Source organism: Drosophila persimilis, unplaced genomic scaffold (assembly GCF_003286085.1).
Source record: "Drosophila persimilis strain 14011-0111.01,24,50 unplaced genomic scaffold, DperRS2 tig00000124-arrow-pilon, whole genome shotgun sequence".
NCBI classification, from domain to species: Eukaryota; Metazoa; Arthropoda; class Insecta; order Diptera; family Drosophilidae; genus Drosophila; species Drosophila persimilis.
In genome coordinates, this window is record NW_020825294.1 from 11,284,044 (window position 1) to 11,299,791 (window position 15,748).

The 15,748-nt window shown below is 40.1% G+C and overlaps 1 protein-coding gene across 1 annotated transcript; it reads left to right on the forward strand.

Annotated features, from left to right (window-relative positions):
- Positions 1-359: 359 nt before the first annotated feature.
- Positions 360-14,618, forward strand: LOC6598132. The gene is made up of 7 exons (XM_026987454.1): positions 360-396; positions 4,249-4,457; positions 7,897-8,032; positions 9,219-9,352; positions 13,026-13,148; positions 13,217-13,415; positions 13,637-14,618. The coding sequence occupies exons 1-7, from the start codon at positions 360-362 to the stop codon at positions 14,029-14,031; spliced, it is 1,233 nt and encodes a 410-aa protein (XP_026843255.1). The 3' UTR covers positions 14,032-14,618.
- The last annotated feature ends 1,130 nt before the right edge of the window (positions 14,619-15,748 follow it).

The window sequence follows — 15,748 nt, forward strand, 5'->3', positions numbered from 1 at the left end:
TTTACCTCTTCTTATCATTGCATGATTTTTTCCAAAAGGTTTTTGCTGGTCTCACTCTCTTCGTGCCGAATTACGTATTACGGTTATAAATAAAAAAAATATTTAAAAAATTACCATTCAGACATGATACAGTCGTAGTTCTTAGCCAAGTCTTCACTCTTCTCAACGTACTGAATGACCGTCCCACAGTATCCATGGTATCCATGGCAGAGCTAGCAGAATTTTTCGGTCAAACGAAATTTTTTTTTTGTAAATTTTTAATGTTATTTAAATAAAAAGCAGATAAAAAAGTGGTGATTATATTATTCGTGAAATCGTTGTTTAACAGATTAGAGGGAAAAATATTGATCTCTGGTAATATGGATCTCTGGCACTATGTTAAAGTGGTTGTGATCAGTGTGATTGCTTTAAAATATTTCGTGGTGTAGTAATTTGAATCGAAACGCTGTGTACTACCCGAGTGGATTCTAAGAAAGTCATTATATATTACATCAGCCGTATTTTTAGATATTTATTTGTTTTATTAACTATTATCTGCTAATAATGGAACATAGTTACAAAAGGAGGAAAGGGGAAGTTAAAAGGTGATTATATTTATTACATGCTCTTAGCTTAAGGGATAGTGTAGGGTTGTGCCATATAACCTTAAAGGATTCAAGTTGGGCATAATTATACCTACATATGGGTAAGCGGATTGGGCTAAAAGTACGGATAGGTCTAAATGGAACGACAAAGTAAATCTGACCCAAGAAAGTTTGGGCGTCAACAATCCTGAGAATGAGCTTGTGAGCGAACAAGCTGCAACCTGCAATGATGGCAGGTCAATAGGGTGGATCGGTAGGGTGGAAAGATTCTACCCGAGTCCCTACAACACGTTAGAAAACAAAGCACGTTGAGTACGGTTAGAGAGATAGGACAAAATCCAATCAAGAAGATTCGTTAGGAACCCTAATAAAGAGAGCTTGTGAATAAGCAGAGCATGGTTCACAGAATCGAATGCCTTGCTGAAGTCCATAAAAACTACATCCGTCTGCAATCCAATTTGAAAACCACGGTGGATTAGGTTAGAAAACTCAAGAAGGTTAGTCGATGTTGAACGATGTCTGAAAAAACCGTGTTGCGACGGATATCAAGCTGCAACAGAGATGTTGCAGTTGCTGGGTGACCAGGAACTCAAGAAGCTTCGGGATGGCGGAAAGCTTTGCGATACCACGATAGTTCACAATATTTGATCTTGAACATTTTTTGTGAAGCGGAATGATGTAGGACTCATTCCAAATTACTGGGAGACAAGACTGTTCCAAAGAGAAGTTGAAGAGAAAGGTCAAGGGATTGCAAAAGGACTGGGCACAGTGCTTAAATACAACTTGGTACATTATCTGGACCCGCAGAAAACGATATGTCCATAGATGACATATGTACCTTACAGAACAACGCTTTCCTCGAAAATAGGCAGAACGAGGGGGAACGTTGTGATTTGCTGCGGCGACCGCAATTCTACATTTATACCCGATACATGCATAGTCAGTATGGCTACATTGAGCGACAATATGTGCGTGCGCCCTTTGATTACAGATTATCGCCCTTTGTGGGGGTGGAAGTAGGCGGGGCAAAGTTTTCAAATATACTTGTAACAGTGATATAGTGTAGCGTTCAGGTGTGGGATAGCTGTCGTTTACCCAGACTAATATGAAGAGATTTCGTGTGCACCTCTATCTATACTCTGACTAAGCTCGCCGGATTGTCGGGGTTCCTTATACTCTCTCCTATTGCATACTGACCCATACTCGCATATTTTGTTAGGTTAAAAAAAAAGAAACAATCATAAAATCAATACCAGAATCCAGGTTTGTGTAAAGTGGGGATCTTATCAATTACTCTATTCAACGGGTGAGAAACTCCGCTGTTAGTGAGTGTCTCTATCTTCTCTACACTACCAACGTATGGTATACAGGTAACCTGACCGTATAGACCCTTGAATAACGTTATACAGCTTTCATCATCCCAGTTCGATCATGGTTTTCTGAGGACGGACTCCTGACTTTAGAACATATTATAGTTATACTTCAAAATCCATTAAATTACTATATATATAATTCAATATTTGGTGGTATTCATTTTTCTTATTGAGTCTCGATAGATTTATATAATCGTACATAAATGTGTATTAATAAAGATATGAATGAATGAGAAGAAATACAAGGATGAATAAAGATATAAGGACGACAACCATAAATGGTTAATAGATTCTAAGGGGGTTAGAGGTACCAATACATTATAAAGGGGATATTAATAGAAAAATATGGGTCCATCCGTGATCGTTGAGCTCAATGATGACGTGGGTGCATACTTCTGAGGAAAAGAAAAGATATTTAATACGAGAATATAATTAATGCTAATGTTAAATGTAAAGCTGTGTACATCGTATGGCGACAGATAATAGTTTTGGCCTGGCATAAGAAATTTAGAGGAAAAGGAGAGCGATGTGTGACACCGACGAGTAATTACGATCCTCTATTGACGTGATGGGTAACAGCTAATTGCGAGACATGTCAGCCAGGCTAAGTGCACTTTCACTGATGGCTTGATAAACGGGTGGCGCTTCTTGTTTTTCGCCATGAATCGACAAGGTTGTTGAGGCTTTCGACGGCCAACGCCAAGCTGCGGGCTTCGCTTAGCGGTGTTCGTATGCAACTGATGATCGCATTATCGGTACCGTGGTTACGGGCCGCCGTCCTATAACACAAATTCTTATATTTATATATATTACCCGATATGTTTTTCTCTTCGCTGCTTTGCTGGGCAATTACTAATGACTCTCGGTCTTAATTGAAATTCCGATCAAAAGGTATTTATTTATTCCCGACTATGTTCAACTATTCGGCGAAGTTCTTTTTGATGTTTTTGGGGAAAATGTTATGGAAATTCATGAACATTTCAACATGACGGTGCACAGATACATGTCTCGATGTACTCCAAAAAAATATATTCGTGTGTTCGGTCTTCCAATTTCTTTCTATCGTTTTCTGACACCTCGACTTTTTATTAACTTAAACTCAACAGCTAGTGCAGTTTTATTTGAATACTCTTATCACTTTTAATTCATTAATATACAATTTTGAAACCTTTGAATACCCATCAACAGCTCTTATAAACATTTTGAGGTCTATTCAAAAAAATGGCTAAGGAAAGTACGACAAATGTGCTCGGCTTTCGACTTTATTCAGCTTTTATGACATTCTCCATGAAAGGGATAAAAAAGAGTTTTAATTTCATCACACTTAATCAGGCAACGATTTATTCATATTTTATTGGGGAAAGCAATAAATTCAAACAGGTGAAGGGTGAAGGTGTGAAATCGGGAAGACTTTTTTTGGTTGGTTATAGGTTGATTTATAATGTCAGGCTGGGCCTAAAAAACGGGAGCTCACTGACAATAAAACACGGCTTCGAACATTTGCACGAAAGTCAGTAGCATGAAACATACTCGTACATCTATGCACAAAAAAAAATGTATATGTATATGCTGACAAAATATCTACACCAGAGGTCTTAGGGGCTTCAGTCAGTTAGAGATTTGTGGCATAAACCATGCCGACAGTCATGTCAATACGTGATACGAATAGATATTAAAATGGTTCATGTGCCATCAGAATAAGGTGGATATGTGGATACACTTTCATATATTCCAATATGTGGGAATGATAACTTTCGGCATAAAACAACTGAGAACGAATAAATACACAAAACTGCCATACATATCTATCAACATATACATATGTGTATCATAAATAAAGACCGAACCTGAATTGTAGAATCTGTAGATACTCGAAATACCAAAAGAGTATTCACCGAAACGCACAGCTGTCAAAAAGGTCATGGGACTTGTCGAGTCAATAAAATCCGTTTGGGATTTATTTAATAAAAATTCCAAATAATAAAACAAAAAATTCACATCATAAATTATGCGCAAAGCCGTAAACCAAAATGAAGATACAAAAACAGAGCAACAGCGAAAAAATCGAAATTGATAATAAAATAAATGCAAATTGTAAATTGTAAATTAAAAATGAGAAATGCGATGATTTTTTTCGTCGCTGCGAGTTGATTTTTGTTTGATATTACCCGAGGGTGCTGTTTACTTAGTACGATTTCCGCCACATCGCGCTGAGAGCATTATAGATTTAAATAATTAAACGCAATTGTCGAAGGCTTATATTCATGACTGCCTTTATTGTTTAATTTCAGAGCTAGCAAGTGCCCTAAGAGATGTTCGGGTGCGAGTGCCACACGCAGTGCGGCGTGGAGAAAAGGGTATTCTAAAATGCTTCTACGACATCGAGGACGACAGTCTGTACTCAGTGAAGTGGTATAAAGGTAGACGCGAGTTCTACCGATACACTCCCAAGGAGACGCCGCCCATGAAGGTTTTTCATTTTCCGGGTGTTAAAGTGCGTGTAAGTCGAAAATTCTTAAACCCTTTGATCCCTAAACATTGGTTGACACAAACAGTGCTGCAAACGATAATACATTAGTACATCACAACACGTATTGTCAGTGGAAATATTTCAGCAATATTACAAATTGAAGTAATTAACTAATTATACCCGATACTCAAAATGAGTATTGGGGTATATTAGATTTGTGGTGAAAGTGAATGTGTGTAACGTCCAGAAGGAATCGTTTCCGACCCCATAAAGTATATATATTCTTGACCAGCATCAATAGCCGAGTCGATTGAGACATGTCTGTCTGTCCGTCTGTCCGTCTGTCCGTCCGTCCGTCTGTCCGTCCCCTTCAGCGCCTAATGCTCAAAGACTATAAGAGCTAGAGCAACGATGTTTTGGATCCAGACTTCTGTGATATGTCACTGCTCCAAAAATATTTCAAAACTTTGCCCCGCCCACTTCCGCCCCCACAAAGGGCGAAAATCTGTGGCATCCACAATTTCGACGATACGAGAAAATTAAAAACGCAGAATCGTAGAAGATGACTATATCTTCTAGAGTGCAAAATCTGAACCAGATCGTATAATTATTACAGCCAGAATCACGAAAACAATTTCACTCTTTCTCGCTCTGTCTCACTCTAACACACAGGTTTCATGGTCGGTTTTGCCAATTGCAAAATATGAGTTCAAGGATCTCAGAACCTATAAAAGCCAGAGCAACCAAATTTGGTATCCACACTCCTGTGATATCGGACCTTGACCGTTTCATGTCCAAATTTCGCCACACCCCCTTCCGCCCCCGCTAAGGACGAAAATCTGAGGCAACCACAAATCTCAGAGACTATTAAGGCTAGAGTAACCAAATGTGGTACACACACTCCTTTAAGATGTCACTATAAAACGTATATCTCAGAATTTCGCCCCACCCCCATCCGCCCCCACAAAGGACGAAAATCTGTTGCATCCACAATATTGCAGATTTGAGAAAACTAAAAACGCAGAATCATAGATAATGACCATATCTATTAGATTGCTGAATCTGGATCAGATCAGATCATTTTTATAGCCAAAAGGAACAAATCAATTTGCAGTGGCTACGCAGCGCCCGACGTCACGCTCAGACTGATTTTCTGTCTCTCTCGCACGCACTCTTTGTCGTGTCGTTAAATATTAGCGGCGTCTGCCGGAGGAGAGCCATACTGACTTAGTATCGGGTATAACCGTAGAGTTGCGGTGTCCGCAGCAACTCACAACGTTCCCCCTCGTTTTTCTTTCCCTTCAGCTATGCAGTTAGCTTGTGATATATTTAAGAGTTCCATTGAATTTGTACGAGTTGATCCGATTTCACGACACAATTCAGCAACTTTGATTACACATCAAGGCTGCCACCTGACCCCAGAATGACAACCAGATTGTATTCCGCAGCTGAGGGCTGTCCTTGGAAAAGAGTAACTAGTATAGTGTCATTTCGGTTCGTTCTTTATTTGGTTGTAGACACAATGCCAATCTGAGTGAAAGTAACAAACAGGAAATGTGGCAAGTGTTCATTCCACATACAGACATCCCGAACAAAAGACAGCCCGAGCAGGAAATGTATTACGTCACGAATAGGGAGAGGGGTAACCAAATAACAACATATTTTTAAGGTGCTAGAGATTTTTGTTTGTTTTTACTGCTTGTATTTTTTGGTAGGATTCTGAAATTGTTATTAGAATCCTGATCAAAGCGGTAGGTAAATGAACATACATATGTACATACATAGTACGAAAATCGATGCAAAATCAACACTATTTGTTTATTGGCTTCAGATACGATCTTATCAGTATTTTTTTTTATTTTTTGATGTTGGAAAAGGTAAAATTAAAGCTATCAAATGTCAAAAGAATTTGCAAAGGAAATAGTTATGAAATTCAGAGCTTCAAAACACTTTACTTATTGAAGAGCCACACGTGTTTTACTCTTTTCAACACATTCTATCATAGCTAGAGTTGTAGAGTCCTTTTATTCAAACAAAACCCCCTAGTGATATTCTGGCTTTACTTTTCTTTATGCCATTTGTGCAGCCAATAAAAAAAACAAAAGAACAAAACTAAATAAATTAAACTAAACTAAACGCTCTGCGGCCTCAACAATGTAAAACATTTGCATTTGGGGGGCATTCGAATTGAACCAAATGCCTCAGTTAACAGCGGGGTATGCGGGGTATGCGGAGGATGCGGGAACAGGGAGCATGGGCAGACACATGTGAAATTTCGATGCGCAATCAAATCAAAACACGGTTTTTAACTTCCGCTTGACGGCAGTTACGTAGTCGGAATACCACACATACACTCCCGAATGTTCGACTATTGAACATTTTAGAATCCCGTTTGGGTCTGGAGCTTTTTTTGGAGTCACGATTCGGGATCGGGCTGCGACTGGCACTGGTTCTGGTTCTGGTACTGGGTCTGTGGGAGTGTTGCAGCTACAAATATTTTTCAATAAATATTGGCATTTTTAACTTGTTTCACAATTTTCGAAAATTATTCAGGCATATAAAGAATACGTTGACATTTTATTTATTTGCACTCCGCTTTTGCGTGTATTCCCATTTTCCATTTTCCATACCCATTTCTCTTTCCATTTCATGTGACAGAAAAATAAGGGGAAAAGTAGAATTGGATTCTTTTGCATTCAAAGAATATTTCAGCACTGCAGCCGGGCAAAAATAGCCAGAGAATAGAATAGAAATGTTTGCTCCAAATTGGAATAGGAAAAACCAACGCAGCGAAAAATACAATATATTGGGGAAAAAAAATGTTAAAACAACATTCGAAATGTTTTTTATGGGCGCAACAATATCCGTTTTTGAAGTATGGGGAAAACAAAAATAAAATATTTCCCAATCTAAAGGTTGTATGGAATTAACGAGTTCTGTAAGCTCAATATTTGATGTGGTTATAGACTTTGGACAAACCCAAAGAGCTCAAAAATGTCACTTTATTATTTACAGGGTGTTGTTGCTGGTGCTGTTTTACTACATTGTAACAAAAATATTGAAATAAAGACATTAAAGGTGCGGTATTTTATATTACTTAATACTGTTATTATTTCATTAATATACGAGTAGGTACATATGTATGTGCTATATATCTACAAAAAAAGCGTGCATCCAAATAATAACGAAAATATAAATGTATAAATGAAGACCACCGATGAAAGTTTTCTCAAAAAAAAAAAAAAATACATCCACATGCATGCTCGTATATTTTGAAACCGGAAGGAATATAACGAGATACGTTTGTGGGACCATTTTTCAGACAGGCAGCATACACGATTCGAACACATCCTCGTACCCGTACATAAAAAAATATATGTACTTATACGTTTGTTCAGTAAAATTTTTTAAGCAAATTTATTTCGGTCACTTCCTCATCGTGCTGCTTTTTTCCTTGCCTTTTTTTCAGCGCGTATCCTCGAACGAGAGCCAAGTGGTGCTGGATGCGGTAACAATGGCAACATCCGGTAAATACAGTTGTGAAGTTTCGGCGGATGCGCCCTCATTTCATACATTAATAGCGGCTGCCGAATTGGAGGTTATTGGTAAGTCATAAAGGCAATCGTATAAAGAAAAGGAATCGTCAGATACCAATTTTTGGGCCATTATTGTATGCCTGTGATATCTTTGAAAGAGTTTTTTGTGGAGCAGGAAGTCACCAACTGAGCAATAAACAAGGCGGGGAAATACTAAAAATAAACATTTGAAACCTTTAAGGCGAAAAAACTCAAGTAATTTTCATCCTTTTAGCCATTCAATGAAAAACAAAATCAGTTTTCAGTTCAAGTTTTTGATACAGACTTAGAAATCAAACTAGCCCGATCCGGAGGCCATGACAGGGCCAAACTTGCCTGTTGACCAGCTGCCATATGTGGTGGGCCGAGGGGACGAGTTCAATTGGCCAGGACAAAACTGACGTGGCCAGAAGTAACTGGAAAGCTTGTGTGTGAACATGACAACTTAAACTTAAAAATAAACTCTTGAAGTTCGAATGTTTTGGCAGTTAAGCAGACAAAATACCAGGAGATTTGCGGGCAAACGAGACGAAGATGAAGATATTTAGGCGAGCAAACAAAATGAAAGCCCGGAGTGCAAATGTTTTGCCAAAGCCAGAGACGGTCAATAAACTGTCGAAGTGGCTGTGACTATGGCTATGACTGTGACTGTGTGTTTTTCAGTGGAGGGTTTTCAAGGGGCATTCGATATGTTGACGGAGGTAGTCTCAAATTGGCTTGACAAACTTTTGGAAGTGTCTATTTCATGTTTACATATATGTCTCATGTGCTGCCTGGGGGAGAGTTTGTTTGTAGATTCCCATTTTGACTCTTATGGATAATAGACAGACAGTAAGTGAAGTGACTTTGACAGCTCTATGTGGATAAGCATTTGTTTTTTACTGCTGAGAATATTCAAGGTTTTATTCCGACTGAACGGACGTTCCGACTGGATTTGCCAGTGCTCACAAATATTTAAATTATGAAATGGGTTGAGGCACATTCAGAAACCAGGTACACACACAGCGATTCCAATTGACAGTCGGACAGCTGGACAGCCGGACAGCCGGACATCGTTTCAGGTCAGATTCGGGGGTTTCTCAATGCCGCAGTGTATCAGAAATATAGCGACCATCGATGGTTAAGCCGGGTCGCCCATCCCTTCCAGTATACATGTACATTCATACATACCTACCTCTGATATCTGATGGCATCTCTTTTGCTCTACCGTTTACAGAGACACCGCACAATGCGCCATTCATAACGGGAATACGTTCCCGATACCGGGTCGGCGACATATTGCGAGGTAATTGCACATCGCGACACTCCCGGCCCGCGGCCAATCTCACATGGACAGTGAATAATGAAGAGGTGAGTACCATTGAAAAGCCCCACACCCGCAGCCCAGCCCCGTCATGCGCCCCGTCATCGTTCCCCCTAGATGCGCCCGAAATTATGCAAACACAATTTTCTTGTTTTTAAGCGTTGGCATCTGGCTGGAATTTATGCGTCTGTTTTTGGTCGAATAGCTGTGGGGAAGCGTGGAACGGGGCCACAGGGAGGGCAGGTTAAGCCCACTCTGTAATTACCAGAAAAACACACGCATTCGTGGAGATCAACGCACTGGTGACACTCCCATCCATATCCATACACCATACACCCATTCATTATGCCGCCCCGGAATGGATCGAACGTCAAACTTAGTCTGTCGATTTTTTTTCTCCTACACTTTCGGGAAACCTTTTATATATACTGTTCCGCTAGCATATGGGGAATATTCCGATTGGGGTTTGGCATTATGAAATGGGCCAAATTGAGAGCCAAAAGAGCACTCGAGTCGGCAGACAATTTTCCCAGTTCGGCGTTTTGCATTTTACATAACTCTGTTTTTTTCCTCCCGAGGGATACGCCTACTAATTGTTGGTGTCAATGCAAACAAGGTTCGAAGAATTCGAAGAAAGATAAAGATAGCTCGAATCAAACAATTAAGCACAACTTTAAAAGAAAATTTTGAACTTGATGTTTTCTGACAGATTGCATTTTTGAAGAGGAAATAATGGAATAATTGGAATAATAATTGGAAAAAATTTATATACATATGCATATGAAATGTGAAATTTGTAATTTTTAATATGGATGTCATGACATGCATCTGAGAGCAATACAAAAACAATTAATAGAAAGTGTTCTACAATTAGTAATTAGCATAGTTGGAAGATATTTTTATACCCGATACTCAAAATGAGTATTGGGGTATATTAGATTTGTGGTAAAAGTGGATGTGTGTAACGTCCAGAAGGAATCGTTTCCGACCCCATAAAGTATATATATTCTTGATCAGCATCAATAGCCGAGTCGATTGAGCCATGTCTGTCTGTCCGTCTGTCCGTCCGTCCGTCTGTCCGTCTGTCCGTCTGTCCGTCTGTCCGTCTGTCCGTCTGTCCGTCCCCTTCAGCGCCTAATGCTCAAAGACTATAAGAGCTAGAGCAACGATGTTTTGGATCCAGACTTCTGTGATATGTCACTGCTCCAAAAATATTTCAAAACTTTGCCCCGCCCACTTCCGCCCCCACAAAGGGCGAAAATCTGTGGCATCCACAATTTCGACGATACGAGAAAACTAAAAACGCAGAATCGTAGAAGATGACTATATCTTCTAGAGTGCAAAATCTGAACCAGATCGTATAATTATTACAGCCAGAATCACGAAAACAATTTCACTCTTTCTCGCTCTGTCTCACTCTAACACACAGGTTTCATGGTCGGTTTTGCCAATTGCAAAATATGAGTTCAAGGATCTCAGAACCTATAAAAGCCAGAGCAACCAAATTTGGTATCCACACTCCTGTGATATCGGACCTTGACCGTTTCCTGTCCAAATTTCGCCACACCCCCTTCCGCCCCCGCAAAGGACGAAAGTCTGAGGCAACCACAAATCTCAGAGACTATTAAGGCTAGAGTAACCAAATTTGGTACACACACTCCTTTAAGATGTCACTATAAAACTTATATCTCAGAATTTCGCCCCACCCCCATCCGCCCCCACAAAGGACGAAAATCTGTTGCATCCACAATATTGCAGATTTGAGAAAACTAAAAACGCAGAATCATAGATAATAACCATATCTATCAGGTTGCTGAATCTGGATCAGATCAGATCATTTTCATAGCCAAAAGGAGCAAATCAATTTGCACTGGCTACGCAGCGCCCGACATCACGCTCAGACTGATTTTCTGTCTCTCTCGCACGCACTCTTTGTCGTGTCGTTAAATATTAGCGGCGTCTGCCGGAGGAGAGCCATACTGACTTAGTATCGGGTATAACCGTAGAGTTGCGGTGTCCGCAGCAACTCACAACGTTCCCCCTCGTTTTGTCTCATTTTGTTTATGCATTGATATTTTCCTATGCTAAATATGCTAGCGATCCATAAAGTCGCAACCTCAAGGCGAAATGTGACTTTCCGGGAAAACAAAACACAGAATAAACAATAAAAGACTTTTGCCTAAATGATTAGTTTACATATTTACGTATGTATATATGTGAAAGAGAAAGAGATATGGAGGAAGAGAGAGAGAGAAACCTAGCAAGAGAACAGCAGGCAGCGCCAATTTCAACGTCACTCAACGGCTAACAATGCTTATTGATGCTGCATAATAGGAGCACAGAGGAAGGTGGCAGTGAGCCGGTGGTGGCAGGAAAACAAAGCACACACATACCGACACCCCCTCTCATACACATACACACGCATACCTACAGAGACCGCAATTCCGCGTTGGGTGCACGAATTGGTTGTCGAGCTATAGAGTCGGACTTGGCCATGGTCGATGGTCGATGGTAGGTTGATTGGATATGCGGAGCTGTCGCTATTTCTACCCAGCAACAGCCCCGTCCGCCCTGTTGCCCACAAAATCCGCTTAAACAATAAGCCAGAGAAACATACCACCAAAACCAGTCAACAATCAACTATTCCAGCGAGAGAACAGAACAACTGCCAAAATAGAGGAACAAAAGGAAAACAAGCTGGCATTCCCTTCCGAAAGAAAAACCTCAAGTGGTACCGTAAAACCACCGTGGGGAGGGGTGGAGGGGAGGAAGATCGCGGAGGTTGCGGGGCAACAGACAAATTAATTTGCAGCCATGAAGTCAATCGAAGTCAATGCCCCGGCAGGCCATCCCCAATCGCCAAAAGGGATAATGGCCCAGGAATTTGTTTTAAAATACCTTCCCTTACGAGCGCAAACACCTGCCTGGTTAGCTGTTGCCTAACGCCACTTTGAACCATATTTTGCAATTCAGAGCGAATTTCATCTATTGTATTGGTCTTTGCTGCTTGGCGCAGTGGGTGAAGTGACCAATCTAGCAGGACAAAACCTCCAGCTCCCAAGATACTGAATATAACATAAATCTGGTTTTACAGAAAGATGTAGAAAAAATGAAATTAGTTTTTGCCTAAAACCTTTTTTTATTCAAATATTTAAAAAAAAATATTTTTAAATTTAAAAATGAAAAAAAAAATTGTTTTGATTGGTTTTTAAATGAATTCGCATGAAAGTTCAACAACAACAAAATAAATTAATATTAATTATTGTCACTGTGTAGATCATTGAAGTTGGTAAAGTAACTTTTTATATTTTTATTTTTTACCAGCATCAATTTTTGCCCGATATTTAGGGTATTCTTGGTTTCTGAATTTACTTTAAATAACTGTCGTAACTATTGTAACAAAAAACACATTTACTTGAAAATATGGCTTCCACTTTGAAACCTGTGTAGCTGAAAGAGTACGTGGAATATTGAAATAAACCTTACAGCTGCAGCTTGCAGCTGCCGATCTACCGATGTCAGATTCGAATTTTTGAGCATTAAGTCAAAAAAAAGTTTTTGAAATCTCGCATTGCACAAATGAGGTTTTTATCCTGTTAGCTTGGTCGTTTCACCCGCTAAGAATAAAATGTATTGTAGCTATTCTCAATATCTCAAACTTAATTTAATTTGATTGTAAAATTGTTTGATGTTTTGAAAAATCCTCCACAATTGTTCCAGGTGAATCCCTCGCACGTGCGGCATCACAAAATCGTTGTGGAGACTCGCAACGATATGCAGACCTCCATTGTGGGCATCCACTTCGTGGTCACCGATCAGCACTTCGACAACGGCAAGCTAAAGGTGAGTCGAGGATGTCCAATATGTCTGCTAGAAATGACTTTTAACCCGCTAATTGGTTGACCCTGCAGCTCCGGTGCAGTGCCCAGCTGCACGACGTGTACTGGAAGACCACCGAGAAGACCATCCTCGAGGCGGATCCATTTACCAAGTACGGCAGCGGAGGGGCCAGCGGGAACCGCGTCAGCCCCGACGAGTTCTACGACCAGTACACGCACGAAGACGAGCAGTTCCACAGCAAGAAGAACAGCTATCTGACACAGCTGCAGGGTAAGTAGAGCTCCAATTAGAGGAGCCCGAGTGGACGAAACACACATAATACACCACACAGCCGATACACACACAATAGCACTGACAGAATACCTGCCCTCGTACTCGTAAGAGACGATAAGTAGAACAAAGAACAACCAGAATACATACATCGAATACATGGCCTGCATTTGTCTGTGTCTTTCTCTATTTTTCGCTAGACTTTCTCTTTCATTCCTCAGGCGAAGAAGACGACGGAGCCGAAGGAGCGGAGGATGGCGGCGCCGCCTGGCGGGGCGTGGGCTCGGGCTCGTCCAGCTGCTGTCCGAGTCAATCTTTGGCAGTCAGTGGATCGCTGCTGGCGGTGCTCGGCTGGACGCTAGGCAGGCAATTAGTGTCGCAGTTGCAGGCGCTAACAAGCGGCGCCGGCATTGCAGCAAGTGGCACAACCAGCAGCAACAGAAGGTGCACCAGCCACCGGACACATTCCGGACACATGCGGGTCAGCGCCACAAAGCAACGGCAGCGGCGGGTTCATGGCCTCCGGGCGTCCGACTGCAGCTGGAGAGGATGCACAATCGGCAGGACCAACGACAGCAACAACAGCAGCAGCAGTTGCATCAGGCAATTAACATGATTCAATTGTCATGCAACTCTTGTGCCACATTATGGGGAGGGGGAGATGAACGGGATGCGAGAGTAGGGAGCGCGTTGGAGGGAAGAGCTGTAGCAATACATATACCCGTAGAGATGCCAGAATGCGCAGAGCAGAGCAAATGCGATGCTGAGGAGGTTAGAGATGTGAGAGTTCAGCCCTAGGCCAAGACCCAGAAGCAAAAGCAACCACTGCAAAATGTATCTAAAATATTTACACATTCATACACTAAGACACAAGACACTCGTTTCAGCTAGCTCAAAGTAACTTCGAATGCATTTATGGCATACAACAAAAAAAATATATATATAAAGACACACAAAAGTGACCCATTATAAAGTATGGGAGCTATTTCATAAAAAATGCAGCGAAATATTTGTTCATTTCTTCATGAGACAAAAGGGGAATCGAAGAGGTGTTTCCAAAAGGGGTTCCCAAAAACGGTATAGAGTCCTTTTTGGAACCACATCAAAACCGCTCCATTTCATCAAATGAAGAAGAAAAAACGGAAAATGTTGTGCTAAGCTTTTCACTTTCAGTTCTCTATAAAAATATATTTATATATCAAAGTCAAGATTATTTATAATTGATATAAATGATATTTATATATATGTATGTATATGTGCTATATAAAATTATATATACATAAATGTAATACCAAAATAGTGGAGGATCCACAAAGACAAAAACGAATTAAGAGGATTGGCAAAGGGCAGAAGAGCAATTAGATTGTAAGTCTTAATATTGCCTATAAGTCTATAAAAAAATTACATATAGTATGTATTGTACTTGTATATAATATATAAATGAAACGAAAACCAAAAATCGAGATATGTATGAGATAAGTATTTACGGTAGATAATCAAAATAAAAACCAAAAGCGAAGAAAAATAAGAAGTTTTTAATTAGGTTTGTTGAAAAATTTGGGATACAAATTGAAGGAAAGTAAGTAGATGGTTACTTCATAATACATATTAAAATAATAATATAATGGCTGAGAAGCATATCCGTAACTCAATGGAAAATGTATAGATTAATAATTTGATCTCTTATAATAATAATCTGTGTACACTTTCTTTTCAACAAATTAGTTCTTACACAAATCTTCTGTTTTCATAACAAGAGTGGTCCGGTATTCCATTTCCAATTTGCTCATTCTTCCATACAATAAAATAATTAATTAGTATGCATTCGTCAACGCCTCACGCCCACCCGGCCAGCACCCTTAATGATCCCAGGCATTTCACTTATAACAAATGACACACAATAAATGCGAGCTGGAGCCATCAAGCGGCCACCCAGAAAAAGGACATCCCTCAGTTGGCCATTTTCCTGGCTTACTTGCAGTTGTTGCCCCCCAAACAATTAGCATAACTAAAACGCTCAATTAAGCGCCTAAAATGCTGCTGTGGAAGGCAACCAAGCACCCTCAATTTTCTTGGGAAACTCCACTTTTCTCTGCTCTTCAGACTAATGCAATTTTCACCTGGCTGCTACTCTCATTTTATTACACATTTCTTTGCCTTTGCTGGCTGCTTTTTTCCTTTTCCTTTGTCTTTTCATTTTTTTCCTTTCTTTTTTTCCTTCGTTTCTTGGATTTGTGTAACATTTTTCCTTCCATTCTCTGTCGCCGCGTAATGTTTATTTTTAATTATATTTTTTTCGCCCATTGTTTCTTTATACTGTTGTCTTTTTTTTG